Source organism: Triturus cristatus, chromosome 2_2, assembly GCF_964204655.1.
Source record: "Triturus cristatus chromosome 2_2, aTriCri1.1, whole genome shotgun sequence".
In the NCBI taxonomy this organism is placed as follows: Eukaryota; Metazoa; Chordata; class Amphibia; order Caudata; family Salamandridae; genus Triturus; species Triturus cristatus.
The window spans coordinates 214,873,230-214,890,918 of record NC_140582.1 but is presented as its reverse complement, the minus strand read 5'-3'; the positions used below and the strand labels follow the sequence as shown (position 1 = coordinate 214,890,918).

At 43.5% G+C, this 17,689-nt stretch overlaps 1 protein-coding gene across 2 annotated transcripts in view; it reads right to left on the bottom strand.

The window, feature by feature from the left end:
• The window catches only part of SMC2 (structural maintenance of chromosomes 2), a 482,587-nt gene that overhangs the window by 344,664 nt on the left and 120,234 nt on the right, over positions 1-17,689 (bottom strand). For both annotated transcript variants that reach the window (XM_085641249.1, XM_085641248.1), the window contains exons 7-8: positions 13,670-13,714; positions 10,750-10,983 (exon numbers count right to left, since the gene is read on the bottom strand). In XM_085641249.1, the coding sequence (XP_085497375.1) occupies positions 10,750-10,983; positions 13,670-13,714 (279 nt within the window). The remainder of the gene's footprint in view (positions 1-10,749; positions 10,984-13,669; positions 13,715-17,689) is intronic.

Here is a 17,689-nt window from a genome sequence, read left to right as displayed (position 1 = left end):
CATGGAGTCACAGGACACAATCTAATGGCACACAGGGATACTGCTTGATAAGGTTCTCGGTCCAGTTGAACGCCTGGACAATATTCAAAAGTTGAGGACTCTGTGGTTAAAAGTAAATATCAGAAACAATGGCATGTGCCCAAATACCCACTATGGGATAGCTTATTTGGGGGATATATATAGATATATATATATATATATATATATATATACACACACACCGCTAATTAATTCTCCACCCTGTTCCCTTGATTTAAAAAAAAAAAACAGCCGCACTCCACCGAGTGGTGAAATATTCTGTTTATTCACGAAGTGTTACCAATTAGAAGACGCACCCAAAGTGTTTCGATCAGCCTAGACCTTGCTCACGGGTTACAACTACCAAGTTCTACATCCACTTTCATTGTGCTCACTTTTAATTAGGCATTCCTTACATGCAAATTTAATAACAATTGAATTATTTTCCATCACAGCTGCTGAGCCATCAGTGACGCCAAGCCTTGCTTTTAAAAGTAACACTACATGAGCATTGAAAGAAAAAGCTTGATTGTGTACTAATAATTATGTTATTTACAAACTGGGTTTAGTACAGTGCACAATTTGATTTGATTTTACCATTATGAAGATAATGCCCAGCCTTGTCAGTAAGGTGCATTCTGGAAAACAGTTTAGTTTTTTCCATATTAGCAGGGATTTCATACCGCCACTGCATTTTTCGTTTTATGTGCCATGTAGTGGGCTGAGATTCACATATTAGTTTAATTTATCCTTTCTAAATACAATATCCAGCCTTGCCAGCAAACTGCACGCTGGTTAATGGAGTGTTGGTTTGTTCCTCATTTACCATGATATTGTAACATTACTGCATTTTTCATTTGTATAGTGTGAGAAAGTGGCTCTGTATATACTGTTCCCAAATAGGTACAGTGTGTACAGAGTCCACAGACCCCAGAGGTTTGGCAGAGGTTAAAGTTAGATATAACCTTACTCTCTAAAGTGGTAGCTTGGTTGAGCAGTAAGGCAGTATCAGAGGACAGTGTAAACCATTTGTTGTACACACTCAGTCAGCAAATGGTCTCACACACTCAAGAACTGAACTCTAGGCCAATGGTTTATATAAAAAATATATTTATTTATTTTAGAACCAACAATAGGTATCAAAATATACTTTCTCAGAATGAGATGCTTTAGTTAAATACTATGCAATAGGCAATTGACTTTTGCAGATAATAGTTACAGTTTGTTGCAATAGGCAACACAATTTCAAACACAATGATACATTGAGCTCAATGGGAATTTTAAGTTATGTGCAATTGATTACTTTCAGGATTACTTTTCTAACTCCAGGACTAGATCCTAGATTCAGTCCTGGGACAGTTCTTGGAAACAAGTGAGTACATTCGTTATAGTTACTGTTGTGATTTTTAAGCAATATTTTGCTATTTTAAAAGTTGACACGTAGAAACTTTTTGTAATCAAATTACCAATGTTATCCTATGGAAGGAAATTCACTTAGCAGGTAAGTGGGGTTATGGTTACTTTTTCTAGGTCAGCGTTGGATCCTAGATCCAGCACTAGTGTACCACCTGTAAGCAGTTGAGAAACTGCGTTTAAGTTACACAGGTGATTTTTAAGGAATATTTATAAGTTTGCAAAATCGACAGAAGAAATTTCACAGAAAAACAGTCAATGGTTTCCTATGGGAGAAAATTGAGTTAGTGGTAAGTACGGCCGTAAGTTTTTTTCAGGGTCAGTGCGGGGCACCAAGATGCAGTACTGAGATCTCTCCTAATAGCAGGAGAGTATTTCCGTTTCATTAATCGGTTGATTTTAGGTGAATATTTTAAAGTTTAGAAACTCCTCACTTACAAGAAATTTCAAGAGGAACCAGTCAATGTTACCCTATGGAAGAAAAGCGAGTTATCGGCTTTTGGGTAAGTACTCGACTGGCAGAGTTAAGGTTCTGGGCATAGACTCAGGGGTCTCCCAGGGTCCGGTAAGTACAGTTGTTGCACCCTCAGCGGCACAGGGGCAGCCGGGTGCAGAGTGAGTTAGGTCCAATGTTATTCTAAGGAAGGCAGGGGGCCCTTGGTTGGTGGCTGACTAGCAGGCCACACGGCTGTGGGAGCTGGGCTCCTGGTCACTTGCTCAGGGCAAATGGGGAAGTAGATAGGAGTAGAAGTTGCACTGCCAGGGCCACTCGGGCGGCTGGGTGCAGGGTGCTTTTGAGCCTTTGGGCGCTTAATGGATTTCAATGGGAAAGCTCAAGGACGAACAAAGGCTGCAAGCTCGGGGACGAAGATTCTTCAGGTGCCACCACCACTTCGAGAGGTAAGTTGGGTAGTTGGAGGATAGGTAGGTACCCAGGAGTCGGGCACAGGGGGCCACAGGTCGCCGGGGTGCCTTTTGGTGTCGGGAAATCTTACCCTCTGTTGATCGCAGTTGTGGGGGTCCCTGGTTCTGAGGCTGCAGACGTCGTCACGAGCGTCTAGGTGGGTCCTTGGGTGCCGGATTTGGGGTCACAGTCGCCGGGGGGACGTCCTCGGGGTCTTTGTCCACTCCGGCACAGGCCAGGCTTGGCAGGTGCAGAGTGTGCAAGGTTCGCAGTTCCGGGCTGATGCCAGGGGTTAGATACTTGCTTTGAGCAGAGCCACTGCTCGTGGGAGTCCCAGGTGCTCAGAGTCACAAGGTAGCCAGGTCCTCCGGGGTTTGTGAGGTTGCTGCCCACAGGAGGTGCCGGGATTTTGTAGGAGCAGGTTCGAGGGTCGACAGGCCGGTAGGGCTGGGGCCAAAGCAGTTGGTGTCTCTTCTTAGCAGCTGCACGGCAGGTCTTCTTTCTTCTTGATCTTCTTTGCTGGTTGAGAATCTTGAATCTAAGGAAGGAAGGTTCGGGGTGCCCCTAAATACTAAATTTAGGGGTGTTACAGGTAGGTAAAGGGCAGGGACCACTGGGTCTCTGTCCTGGGGTGGGTATACCCCCTATCCTGCCACTCTCCTGTGGGAGGGGGGGCAATGGCCTAGTCCTGATTGGGTAGGACTCCCCATCTTAAAGATGGCGAAGGCCCGGAGATGTGCTTCACCTCGCCTCCCCCACCTGATGGGTGGGGTTGGCAGGGCTGGCACATTACCTGTCCTTACTCGGAGTTTCCGGCCAGTCTTCCCGCCAGAGTGGGGCTCAGAACTGGTGGGGGCCAGTTGCTGAGTACAGCAAGTGGCCCGGAGAAGCTCACGAAGGCGGCATGCCTTTGAAGCTTCCCCCTGCCCATCCTGGGGGAGGAGACCTAGCACCTCGCACAGGATGTGCATTGTTGCAGGCCCAGGAGAGCGGGGGCTTTCCACCCAGGGGTCCAGCAACATGTCTGCTGTGTGGCAGCCTCTCAGACAAGACGTGGATTGTAGGTTAGGTTTCAGGGGGCATCTCTAAGATGCCCTCTGTAGTGCTTTGTACATTAAATCCCGCACTGGCATCAGTGCGGGTTTAATGTGCTGAGAAGTTTGATACCAATCTCCTCAGCCTTCAGTGTTGCCATTATGGCGCTGTGGAGTTCGTGTTTGACTAGCTCCCAGCACCATATACTCTTAAATGGCAGCACTGCACTTACAGTGCCCAGGAATGGACTTGGGTACTGTAGGGGCACAGTGCTCATGCTCCTGTGCCCACACCACTGGCATAGGGCACCCAGCTAGAGGGGTGGCTGATGTATGCCAAGGCAGTGTAGGCTGTGGGCATGGCACACAGGGATGTGTGCCATGTCTTGTTTTGTCTGGTCTTGCTTTGTCTTGTACCCAGACACTCAGCCTGCAAGGGCAGTGTGTTTGTGTTAGGGCACAGAGACTCTAAGGGTGGCACAATAAGTGCTGCAGCCCTTAGAGGCCCTCCCTGGTGCCAGGTCCCTGGGTACCAAGGGTACCATTTACCAGGGGCTGACATGTGGCCAGGGTTTGCCAAATTGGGTTTTAGTTTTTAGAGAAGGTACATAGGCCCTGGACACCTGATTGGCAGGAGTCCAGGGCACACTCAAAGTACATTCAGCAAAAAGTGGGGGAATACCATGCAAGAAAGATGGCACTTTCTCACATATAGGCTATCTAGTGCGCTATGATTCACTTTATAGTTCATAGTATGTGATAAAGGAGTTTGAACACTGCTTGCAATATCAAGGGGTACTGTACAAATTGTTTCCCCAAATAAGATTCTTGCATGCAAGCTCATTCAAAGTCCACTGGAGGAGGGATACATGAAGTGTCCACCAAGAACACTACTGTATTCAAACTGCTTGATATCACATAATGTGAACTATAAGGTGAATCAGAGCACTAAAGGGCACATAAAAATGAAAAAGGCTGGACGTTATCTTCATAATGGCAAAGCCAAATTGTGAAATTGCGCACCGCACCAAACACAGTTTGTAAATAACACAATTTAAGTACAGTCAAGCTTTTTCTTTGATTGCACATGCATTGTTAATTTTAAAAGCAAGTCCTGACATCACTGGTGGCTCAACAGCAGTGATAGAAAAGAACTGTGTTTAAATTTGCATGTATGGAATGCCTAATCAAAAGTGAGCGCAACAAAAAGGGTTGTAGGACTTGGTAGTTGTAACCCATGACCAAGGTCTAGGCAGACCGAAAAACGTCTGTGTGTCTTCTAATTGCTGAAACTCTGAATAAGCTCACTATGTATTTTTATATTACATGATTTAATAATTGATTTTAGTACGCTTTAGAAAGATTTTTAGCATGTAACAGCCATCAGTTTACTTTTAATTGTTTGCCTCAGATTGAAACTGTGTGTTTGTTGGGGATAAAAAAATATATATATATTTGAAATGTGTTAAATGTTACACTGTATATTACTGTACGTCAAATTTAAAGTGCATTGAGCATTTAAAAGAAATCTGAAACATTCTAAAATGTGCTTTTATTTTGTAGTATATTGACACTACAGAGTAGGTTTAATAATACACAGAAAAATGGGACATTAACTTTCTGCAGACATGGTCCTGCATTTATATTTAACTGGGAATGATTCATTGGCAGATGTTTGCATCAAACATGGGCCCGCAAAGATGAGATTTAAATGTGTGCAAATTAATGCTGACAGCAGCATTGTAATGTCAAATGTTTTTTGTTTTTTTTTTTTAAACAAAGAAATAAATTCAGCACCGTGAATTACAGGTAAGCCCCGTTTTCTATGAAATACAAGCTTTGAAACTGCGGGCAAACATTCAATAAGGTGCATCCGTGAGCCACACACACATATATACACAGATATACACACATATACACACACATTATTACTGGGGGAAAAACAAAGTATTAACATTACAGTTTGTTTAAAACGTTACGTTGTCACTGAAATGTTCACCTAACCAAAAACAAACTGAAATTCCCAAGTTATAGTTATCTATATGAACTATAACTCGTTCCCTTTAAATAATTATAACTTACTTCCTTGTCATGCACAGTCGTCATCAATTATGTAATTTCAGGTGCTGCAGTGATGCTATGAGTGATGTCATATGTGGGGTAATTAGCAGTGCAGGACAAGAGCATGAGTTATATTTGTTTAAGGGTACGAGACAGTTTATGTTTTGGTGCCGATTCACAAATCCACCTCAACTTCTGCCTGGAAAAACAGACTGAAGGGAATTATACCAAATTTGGCTAGATCTTGAATCAAAGCATCCTTTTGTGATGTGGTTTAAATCGGGTCAGTAGTTTTTGAGAAATTAAGGTTTAAAATGTATAGACAGTGGGCTTGATTCACAAATTGTAATTGTTCTTATTGGCCGAGGTGGCTATGTAGAAAAAGCGCTCCAATTGGCTAGTCAAAGCAGGTCATTTAAAACGTGACATTTTAAAGTAAAAATAAATAAATACTGAAATTCACCTAACCAGCTAACTAGAACTTGTGACCCATCGTGACTTGCTTATAACCTCTCAGATTGCACCATTCATGAATAGTTCAATGGCATCATATAATACAACTTAGCACAGAGGGGTCACAACTTCTAGTTAGCTCAGTAAATTATAACTGGTGAATTCTAGTGTTTGAGTTTAAAATGCTACGTTTAACTGACATTTTCACCCAACTATAACATCACTTTAACGTTTGTTTTTTTCAATGAAAAGCCGCACTTTTTCTTAATGTTAAGATACCTTTACCATTGCCACCTATGTTACTTTAAACTGATTTTCAAAATATATTTGAGATGGCCAAATGTGTATCATCCTGTGGCCTCGCTTGCTTGCAATCTTTTTCCTATGATCATTTTTCTTTTTTTAAGAGCCAAGACATTCTAAAAGGGCGAGAGTCCATTTAAAAAAATCTCTCAATGCTTTGAAAAAAAAGTAGGAGGGGTTAAATACATCTTCTCCTCTATGCCCAGTGATCGGCTGGCATGAACCATTCCCCAACTACTTGCTCATGGGTTGAGGGGTGTATCTTTTTTCCACAACCCCTGCTTTGTGTAAATGTGGAACGTGGCTGATACATTTGTGCGCTCTCTCTCTTTCTCTCTGGTTGGGCTCCGTCCAGCGATCAACAGAGACGGTACACCACAAGGGGGTGAATTGTCTTGGCAGAACAGGGTGGGAAGCGATTAGTCTGGAGAGCGGCTCCAGTGTGCAACACTTTGTATCGTCCCAGTTGAGTTCAGCTGTAGCCTCCGGTGTGTCAAGAGTGGTGTGGCCAGCATATTTATGGGGTACCAACTGGGATGGCAAGCAACAGCAAATGATGGCTGGTAGCCGCATACCGCCATGCTCATAGAGCTTCTTCAATTTCAGTTGCGGCTTCTGGTGACCCCACAAAAATGTTTTCAGAGTTCTTCTCCAGAGCATCCATCAATCTGCCCGGGATGTGGAGTGGAAGCATGGTGTAAACACAGTTCAACCGAAGCTTCAAATTCATCTTGAGCATTTGCGTGTTCCCCTATAGAAAAAGGTTAAGCTGGGAGCAGCGCGCCACAATGACCCTCTTGAACATGTGAAGGAGGTCCACATTGCATTCCCCCTAGTCACGGACTCTATGATCAATTACAATCCAAGGTACCACATGGACAAGGAGGACCATTGAAAAGGCAAGCCTGCAGTGACAGTTGGAGGTGTGCGGGTTGTAAGGGAGAGGACCTCGCTTTTGACCCAGTTTTTCTTATACCTGGAAAGGGAAGTAAAATGTGTAATCAAAGTCATGATGGCCCGCAGTGAGGTAGCAGGGCGAAGGCGACTAGAATGTCATCTGCATACAGCGTGAGTTTGTGTTCCCCACAATGGAGGTGAAAGTCGGGTGAAGAGCGTATGGCCATCGCCAAGGGTTCCAGTGGCTGTCAGGTAAGTAATACAGCCTCCAAATCTGGCTCAAACACCGGAACCATCTCAGAGCTCAGCTCTTGAAAAAGGTAGACCAATTCCAACCAGTCGGAAGCCATCTCACCATCCAGAGATACCACAAGCTTTTCATCGTCATCATGCCAAACTCTCCAGAGGATGTGCAACAGAAGACTAAGATTGGATGCCGATGTGTGACCGGGGACAAACCCGACCTGGTCCTTGTGTACTAAGGAGAGGATAACCAGTGTAATGCCCAGCACTTCAGCTAGAACTTTCGTGCTGCCGCTTAGCAAGGAGATCGGGCGGTAGCTGGAACAATTCAACAGATGCTTACCAGATTTAGGGAGAAGGGTAATGGAGGCCCTTTTGTCATCAGCAAGAGTGCTATGCAGTGGTGCAGCCTCAGAGTAAACCTTGCAAAGTGGGGAAGTTAGCATGTCCTTGTCAGCCTCTGAAGCCAGGTTCTGGCCAGCTTAGGCATGGCTTCACATTACAAACCAGAAAGGCAGCAAAGTTGTCAAGATTACACGTTGTGTCCAAGGAGTAGAAGGCCTAATAGTAAGTCCTGAAAGACTTCAAAATGTCTAGAGGGTGGGTGAAAAACCAGCATCATCTCGGCCAGTATTTTATTAATTTGCAGAGTTTTATATAGCGCTGGCTAGACCCGGAGGTATCAGAGCGCTTTACATGAGGATCAGCAAGTTACAGGTTACAAAATGAGATCAAGTTACAAGAGCCAAGTAAAAACATAGGAGGAAAAACAGTGAATACACAAAAACACGAGTTATTAGCGCTTTGCATAGCCAAGACACACCTCAAAAGGGGAATGGAAAGGTAGAGTGGGAAAGGTAAAAAGGAGGGGGGGGGGGTGTAAGGAATCCAGATAGTGCCATAGGCCTAGAAAATTGTGGGGTCTTAGAGAAGATGGATGGGCAGCTGCCCCCAAAACAGTTTCCACAGTGGTAAACATACTGGGTCTGTGAGTTGTAAACGAGAAGCATTGACCAGTGATTTAACAACTCTACATATAATATGCGATATGGTATAGGATGTACCAATTCGTACAACCTTTACTCAGCTCCATTAATGGGCCACTCAAGACGGTATACCAAACTCTATGAACAGGTACTACCTTTTAGCACAATCTTAGGATAGTGTAGAAGAGCTGTCCAAAGCTTAGTCACACAGGGGGAATATTTTAAACGATGTAGCAGGACACTTAACAGCCCCTTAACAGCGGACCATCTTGTCAGTTTTTTGCAACACTTAATATACACAAGGAAAATATGCTTCAGATAAAATATAAAGGGAACATAAGTCTCTAGCTCCTTCTTGGACAGTGGTGTGATCCCAAATGATATTTCAGAGCATACAGCCTAACACTGTGTATGGCTTACCTTTGGGCCAGTGACCAATGGTTGTTCAAAGGGACTTAAAGTGGGAGCACACTTGAGACTTCTGACCTTCAGTGCACATATGATCCTTCATTGGGAATAGCAAGACCCCCCCAAACAGTAGTTCAAACCCCAGTGCCAGTGTCTGTTACTGCTTTTTACTCTCCCTCCAGACCCAAACTGCCAGCAACCCGCAAGCAAACCTGGCAAATGGAACAATCTGTTTCAGAGTGCAGACATAAGGTCCAGTACCTGGTGTATCTGTAGTCTAATGGAATCCAACTAGCAACCAACTAGTCCACTGAGGGCAATAGCTATCTCCCGTGCCAGTACACCATAAAATCGATTAGGTTGGTACATAAGGCTGTAAAACAGAAGCCATCAGTCACAGGCAATCAATTCTAGTGATAAGAAGGTTTGTGGATTCATGGCCAAGGACAACAACCACCAAAGCCAGCAATATCAAAGCTAGAGACAGTGCATCAGCTGCTGTAGTGACCATGGATTCAATTGCGAACATACCCTGAACCACTAGTCATAGAAAGAGGTCAAATGTTCCCAGACTCAGAGCCACGTCCTCTAGCTCAGTCACCTAATTCAAGTGTGGTCAGTAGAATCCTCAAGACATCTGGAGGAAACTAGAGTGCTCAAGAGGAGTCAAGGATGAAGCTGGCACATCCTCTCAACAGCATGAATGTTCCCACTGGCCATGATGGAAATGTGCATTACCAGGTGCGGATGTTAGATGACTTCCTGAAGAGCTGGCTGGTGGGCCAGCACAAATAACTGAGCATGAGGTTCCCTGTCTAGATCCTTGAGTATGCTGCAGTATGAAGCATAATTTGCCTTTTCTTGTCGCTAAATTTACTTTATCCTGCCGCATAATTTAGCCCTCCTCTGCCGCATAATTCTAGTAGCCCTGTGTATATTCTTATTTTATTTGTGCCATCTCACAAAAAACATTTTCTCTCGCCAGAAGTCCCATCATAACAGGTGACACAAGGTCTCAGTAGCAAATGGTCTCTAAAATAAGACCTCTCAAATTTCAAGACAACCCTTCAAGAAAGTTATGCCTACTATCGGGAAAACACTTCTCTTCCATCTCGGCACATAGACTACCTTTCTGGTTAAAAAAACTACAAATAGAACGATTCCGCTAATGTGCTTAACCTGTAAATTTAGACTAGTCTCATCTTTTGTTAATCACAATGCTCACTTTCCTTCACATAATTCCCCTCTACTTTCCGTTTATTTCTCTGAATATTTATTCTGTAAAAATCATTTTCCTGAATAGAGTGTTAGCATTCAATCACTCTGCTGTTCCTAGATTTTAAGCACTATGTAAAACGAATAAACAGAGACAAAGACAATGGCATGAGACTTTACAATAGTATTTAAACCTGTGAATTTCATGCTTCACGGAAAACTCAGCTGAATGCACTTTAAGCCAAACAATTTGCAGTAAAAGTTGAGAAATGTCATTGAAGGCAAAGTTAGTGTAACATTCTAGAATGTCTACACACACTGCCACCAAAGCTCACTAAATCATTCACGCGATATTGTGCATTCTTGTTTTAGTTAATGTAATAGATTAGCACAAAGAGCTGAAGCACATAAAACATATTAAATCTTAAGTAATGCAAATAAAAACAAAAAAATAATGAGCGGAAGTTCAATTATCCAGACGTACTTCTTGAAATGGTGGAGAAAATTACCAACTGAAGTTACAGTTCAGAAGGAGGAATTATAGAATGTGAAGAAATATGTGGTCAGTCCAAAGTGAAAAAACATATCAGTTTAGTCCGTGGGGCAGATCTGTGAAGGTCAAGGTCAGATTCAGTCTGAGAATATTTTCACAAATACAATTCAATAATAAAGCACATTGGCTGTCATAGTAAACTTCCCATTATATATTAATAAAAAAGCTACACCTAAAAAACAAAAACGAAATAAATAAAAAATATATATTAAAATGATAGGGAAAAAGGGGACTTTACTCAATAGGTCTTCTATTACTTACCCCATCTTTTTTCTTTTCCAATTCCGCAATTTCTTTGCCGAGTTCTTTCACCTTTCTCTCATTTTCCACCATAGACTCCTGCAGTTTCACAATGTTATCCTGCATCTCCTTAAGCTCCTCAGCAGAGCGCACCTTAGTCTCTTCAGCACAAACAAACTGATAAGCGACATAGAGACGACTCAAATGTTCAATCTCCCGCATGATCTTCTGATACTCCAAATAGGAAGAGCGTTCCTATGTAAAAAGAAAGAGGGGGGCATGGGGGAGTCAGACCTAAGCAAAAAGGCAGTACAAACAATGTTATTACCATAGTTCGCGAATACATCCAATCTTTCACCAGTGGGAGGTGGCGGATATTCTTGATGTCGCCTGATAGAAGAGGGATTTGAATATACATAGAAAGACAAATAGTTGAAGATGCTCATCTTCCAACTGATACTGGTGTCCCATATCATGCAACGTCTAGAGCAAGCCCTGGAATTCTATTCAATAGCACTCTGGGATACGTCGTTGCATTTTTAAATCTGTGTGTAGCCTGCTAAGCCCCAGAACACAAAGTACTGCTGGATAAAACGAAAAGATTAGCTGAAGGAGTAATATAACATTGGGCACTCTGCCACGAATAAAGTGCATTTACTTAATAAATATGGCTCCCTGGTCTTTAGCAGTGACGTGTAAACAATAGAAATCACTCAAACATTCACCATAAGTCACACCCATAAATCACCTTAATGGAAAGGTTTCAAGTGATCCATTCCTGGAACTAGTTTTTTCAATTTTACCCTTTGAAAGGTTGGTGGTAATTGGGAAAAATGTCTGGGTCGATAGTAGGCTTCTTCAGAAAGTGAAGATCTGCTTTGCAACAAAGTCATCAGCCGGGTTCTCTAAGACAGAGAAGCCGACAACCTTAGGTGTGGGGCAGGGATTGAGGAGATCTCCATGAAGTGATTGCACAATGCATGATGCTTGGAATCATCTTCCAAGATGTAAACCTTTAGTGACTTGATACCAGTGAGTTCAGCGTGCAAGGAGAAGGCCCATGAGTGCGAAACGGTGGGAGAATTAGAGACATACTGGTAGAATCAGATTTGTTTTAATTTATTTTTTTATACTTTCAATGAAGATTCCACTTGTCAACAGATTGTTGGACTGGAGAGTCTGGACGTGAATGGATACAGTGTTTGACAGAGGCGAAGAGTGATTTGCTTTTGTTAGTTGCGGAGTTGAAGATAATTACGTGGCTATGGAGTTTAGGGATGTACTTGCAGAGAGGAGTTTGGTAAGGTCAAGAAAGGCATTGGTCTGGCTCTATTTCGTTCTTCTGCATAAGATGCATTTCTTCTTTAAGAGTTTGTTGATGTACTATGTTGCGGCGGATAGAGTTTGAGGTGCATCGAGTTTCATCCGTTTTTCCAGGGCAATAGTGTACATGTTGATAGGCGCGCCGATTTCTTCAGCGGCATCCGTGAAGAAGTGTTTGAACAGAATATGGATGCATTGCTTTTTTAGTTTACCCTGAATGCGCAGGTGTGATTAAGGAGTAAGAAAAGTGGTTTGCCCATTCCTGGGACACAAAGTTTTGCAGAGAATTGATGGCGAAAGTCTGTCCATGATAAAATTGAGGGTGTTGTCTTTGGAATTGGTGGGTTTAGAGATTAACTGATTGATAACCAGAGTATTGAGAATCGTGTGGAGGAAGCACCTCAGTCTCAGTGCTTTATTCACCACCGAGGTTGAAGTCTCCATGGAATGTGTGGTGGGTGTGGTGAATGGAGAGGATGATCATAAGGTCTAAAATGTATTTATATTTTGGTTACGTTCTTATTGGGCTCCAGGGTCTGTAGACTATTGAAGGAGGTAACCTGAGAAGCTGAAAGTGGGAAGTGACAGGAGAGTGCCAAAAAATTATTTGCTGGGTCTCGAAAAATGCATTTCCAGATCAAATTGTGGAAGATTGCACATTCTCATCCATCATTGCGCAGGTCATCTATATGCTGGCTGTTGCAGCATGTGGGAGTAAAGATGTCTAGATCATGCATGGACGTGGGGTTCCGTCAAACTCCCGTGATTAAACGTGTACATAGGTCAGGCGTGCAGGCCTGGTGGGGGAACTCAGGAGGGATTGGAGGACTACTGGGGGTGGGCTGTGAGTGCACTATTTACTGTGTTTGTTTTGATGTGCGAAAATCAAATGTAAAAAATGTTTTCAAAAACCTAGGTTGTGTTGTTTGACATTTCCTGTCAGAAGCATGTATGATTGCAGAGAGTGTTGATAAAATTAGTTCTAAGATTAGTACGGTTGGCGGCATGAGTGTTCGCGAGAGGGTGGATGAGTGTGAGTGCGTGTGCCAGAGTATACAGAATGGTGTGTGACACTTAGAATAGCTGAATTGTCTAACGGGTAGGGATTCTGGACCGATGAATGTGATAGCTGATTTTGGGGAGGTGGGGGATAGGTACCTTAAGTTGCTTAATCAGGGCACTGCCATTAATTCTCCAACAGTTTTTTAAATCTCTTTGCCTCACTAGGATACTGAGTAAAAGAGTGAAATGAGAGGACTGTACAGAAAAAGCAGAGACCAATCTTTCTAGTCTCTTATATTCCAACTACCTTTCAAATGAAGGATGACCAAAAGGGTTACATAATGTGAAACCAGTCATGGTATGGTAGCTTCCATACTTTTTTTCTAATTGTCAAAAAACGTACACTGACTAGAAACACTTTAGATGTTTTATTTAAAAATAATTTTGGGACATTATGGAAACAGAAATTTTGCAAAGTTTGAAAGTCAGCGCCCAGACATACCAAAATGCCAGAGCATTCCCCGCAATTTTCAATATCTGCATCCTACAGCAGCTTATACATAGAAAGAATGTTATCACGTTTTCCAACTAGAAACATTTTAATGTGATTGGATACCTCTTTCAGTTTCTGTAATGTTGGCGTAATTTCCTCCTCCAAAATCTGAAAAACACAAAGCAAAGGGTGGTGAAACATTTACATCACAAAATATTTTAGCTATATTCGATCATCTCACTTGCCTTCAACAGTAATTTACAGAAAAAGTCAACAAGGACATTGCAACAAGACAGGGTTTTTATAATCTGTATACCGTAGATCAACAAGCCAGGACGTAGGTTGTGCTATAAGGTTGGCACATACTAATTTGGCATACTTCCAGAACGGAGGTTGTTCAATATTAAATATGCTCAATACCTGCAACTACAATATTTTGATAAATGTTTTGGACTCGGACAAGAACTCTTTACCAGTTGGAGACTACATCCATTGCATTTAGTTTAAAGGCAATGTGCTAGCACATTTGCCAATGTAACTGGTGGCAATATAGCAATTGATATTATAGTAATTGAATTTTCGAAACCAACTCATTTTCCTTTTAATTTTCATCCTAACATAGCTGTGTGTGGACAGCACTGGAGCCGGAGCCAGACAGCCCATAAAACAGGAAAGGAGGACTTTCTATATGAAAGGGACATGTGAGCAGAGCAGGTACTTTAAAGTTTCAAGAAACCGGTTCTTCCTGGATAAGGCACCAGAGGCTCAGCACCCCCACAATACCTTTCGCTTGCAAAATCTTTGATCATGGCTATAAAGATCCATGTTTGGAAAGAGATGATTAATTATGGGGAGGCAGAGGAAAGTTTGTTCAAAAGGGTATGGGAAATAGAATTTGGGAGACCTTTAACAAACATATTGGCAATACAACTGTGTACAAGTCAAAGGTATTCCATTTAATTACAGGTACAAGTGGATACATTTTAAGATACTACATCAACTACATTATACACCAGAGCATATGGTTACGTTTAACCCAGGTAGAATTGTCAAATGCAAAAAATGCTAGGGCATGAATGTGATCTTTTTACAAATTGCCTGGAATTGCCTAGAGTTGGTCAACTTCAGGAATAGAATGTTTGAATCACAGGCCGAAATGGTAGAACTGAATATCGACAATCTCCTTTGCAATGTTGGCATTCCAAGTGGAGCATGTAAATTGGTCTCCATCACCCTATTAGCAAAGAGGCAGGTAGCGATACACTGACTGGCCTCTAAAGCTTTTACGAAAGAGGCATGGCTAAAATACATGGCATATTGTAATGCAAGGATGGATGACTAGTGTGAACCTTATAGAGATTATATACGACGAAGGGAGGCAGAGTCTTCGAATGAGGATGTGTAAAAGTGCAGACAATAGGGGGGCAGGGCGGTGGTTTTGGAGTAGAATTACAATGTGGTAAATGTAACGAATAGTTTCTTACCTGTCGGTGTAGTTTTGCAGCTTGAAGATCTTTCTGGATTCACTATGCTGTGCATTATTCCGCGATCTGGTGGTTGGATCCGGATTCGTAGTCTTTCCTTTGTGTTTTTTTTTTTTTTCGTAGCCCGGTGGGCGTCGACGTCCCACCATTTGGTGCGCCTCTCGTGACGTCGTCGTGCTTCCTGCGGAAGTCCCACCTTTGGGGCGCCATCTTCGGGTTCTTTTTTCCTCTCTTTTTTTTTTTTTTTAACCCTAGGCGAATGATTAAATTATATGTCCACTTTTCTGTAGTATTTCATTCCTTCTGTTTTTCTTTGATTTTTTCCCCCTCTTCCTCCAGCCTCATCTTCCTGGCGGAGGTGGGTGGGTTCGCTAGTGAATCCAGAAAGATCTTCAAGCTGCAAAACTACACCGACAGGTAAGAAACTATTCGTTTTGCAGCGTGAATCTTTCTGGATTCACTATGCTGTGCATAGACTTTGTAGCGGTTTGTTATCCTTGTGGCGGCTGGGTGTTAGATGAGCGTTGGTCGTTGAATATGTGTTGAAGCACCTTCTGTCCTACTTGTGCTTTTGTTCATCTGTATGTCCACGCAGTAGTGCTTGGTGAACGTGTACACCGAAGCCCATGTTGCCGCCAGGCATGTGTCTTGAATGGGCGTGTTTGCCAGAAAGGCAATGGTTGCCCCCTTCTTCCTTGTGGAGTGAGCTTGAGGCCCCTCCGTTAGCTCCTGTCCTGCCTGTTTGTGGCAAAACTGTATAGTCAGTGCAATCCATCTAGCAATGGTGCCCTTTGTCACTGGTCTACCCATGAAACTCGTTGCAAAGGACACAAAGAGCTGCTTAGTTTTTCTGTGCTCCTTGGTCCTCTCAATGTAGTGCATCACCGCTCTTCTAGCGTCTAGAGTGTGTAGAGCCCTTTCTGCTTTTGAAGTTTGGTTTTGAAAGAAACTCGGTATCTGAATACTCTGGTTCATATGGAACGCCGACACGACTTTAGGCATGAAGTGCGGGTCCGTTCTCAGGACAACCCTATCTTTGTGTATCTGTATGTAGGGCTCTTGTAGCGTTAGTGATTGCAGTTCGCTCACCCTGCGTAGCGAGGTTATGGCTACCAGAAATGCAGTTTTCATAGTCAACATTTGCATTGAGGCCTTGTGGATGGGTTCAAACGGTGCCTTCATAAGCTCCGTTAGGACCACGTTGAGGTTCCATGCCGGCGGCGGCAACCTTTTAGGTGGCGCAATTCTTTTCGCTCCTTCCATGAATCTCTTAACTACCTGCGACGTAAAGAAACTTCCACCTTTCTCCCCTCTTGTGTAGGCTACTATCGCCGCTAGGTGTACTCTTAGGGAGGTCGAGCATAGGTTACTTTCTAGAAGGTGCGTGAGGTATCTCAGCACTGTTGAGTCCTTTGTCATTTTATTTTGCAGCCCATTTTTCCTGCACCATATTGTAAATCTTTTCCATTTCGCACTATAGCATTTGCGTGTAGTTGGTCCCCTTGCCTCTCGCAGCACTCGCATAGTGCTTGGAGGCAATCTAAGGTCCGCAAATTCTAAGTCTTCAGGAGCCATGCCGCCAGTCTGAGGCTCTCTGGTTCTGGATGTAGAACCTCTCCGTTCTGCATGGAGAGCAGGTCCTTTCTTCTCGTGAATCTGTGGGGATTGCCTTGAGCCATTTCTAGAATTTGGGAGAACCAAGTCTGCCTTGCCCACTGCGGTGCCACCAGGATCAGTGTCATGTTGCTGGTTCTGCACTTGTCAAGCACCCTGTGTAACAGTGGTATCGGCGGAAAAGCGTAGGCAAATGTCCCTGACCAGCTTATCCTTAGGGCATTCCCTAGTGATTGCTGATCTGGTTGCCTGGACACGAAGCTTTGGCATTTTGCATTCTGGCGTGTTGCAAACAGGTCTATTGTGGGAGTTCCCCATTTCTGGAAAAGCTTTTGCGTTTCTTGCCCATTGAGCTCCCACTCGTGTGAAGCAGAGGTCTGCCTGCTTAGCCAGTCTGCCTCCACATTGTCCTTCCCTGGTAGGTGAATTGCCAGCAGGTCTATCTTGAGGGGTATGGCCCATCTCCAAATCTCCTGTGCCAGAGTGGAAAGGGGGAACAACTGCGTCCCACCCAGTTTGTTGATATAAAACATGGTTGTGGTGTTGTCCGTTTGAATCAACACTCTCTGGTTGTACAGGTGCTTCTGGAATGCCTTCAGGACTAGCAGGACAGTCTTCAATTCCAGGTAATTGATATGTCTGACCGCATCTGCCGGAGCCCACAGACCCCTCACTCTGAGTTTGTCCATGTGCGCTCCCCATCCCCTTTGAGATGCGTCCGTGGTGATGGTCACAGTTGGGTTTGGTGGTGCCAGGCTTTTTCCTGTAGTTATGTTGTCCCTGTTCCACCAAGTTATCTCCTCCTGCACTGCGTGCGTAACAACCACTAGATCTTCCCAACTTCCGCTTGCTTGTGACCATTGCTGTTGTAGCCATTCTTGGAATGGTCTCATGTGCAGTCGTACATTTGGGACCAGGTGGATACATGACGCCATCATCCCCATGATCTTGCTCACTGTTCTCACTGTCCGAACTCGCCCCTTCCGGTAGAGGCGCGTCTCCTTCAGTAGGGCTTCTGCTCTCCTGTCGCTGGGCACGACCGTTC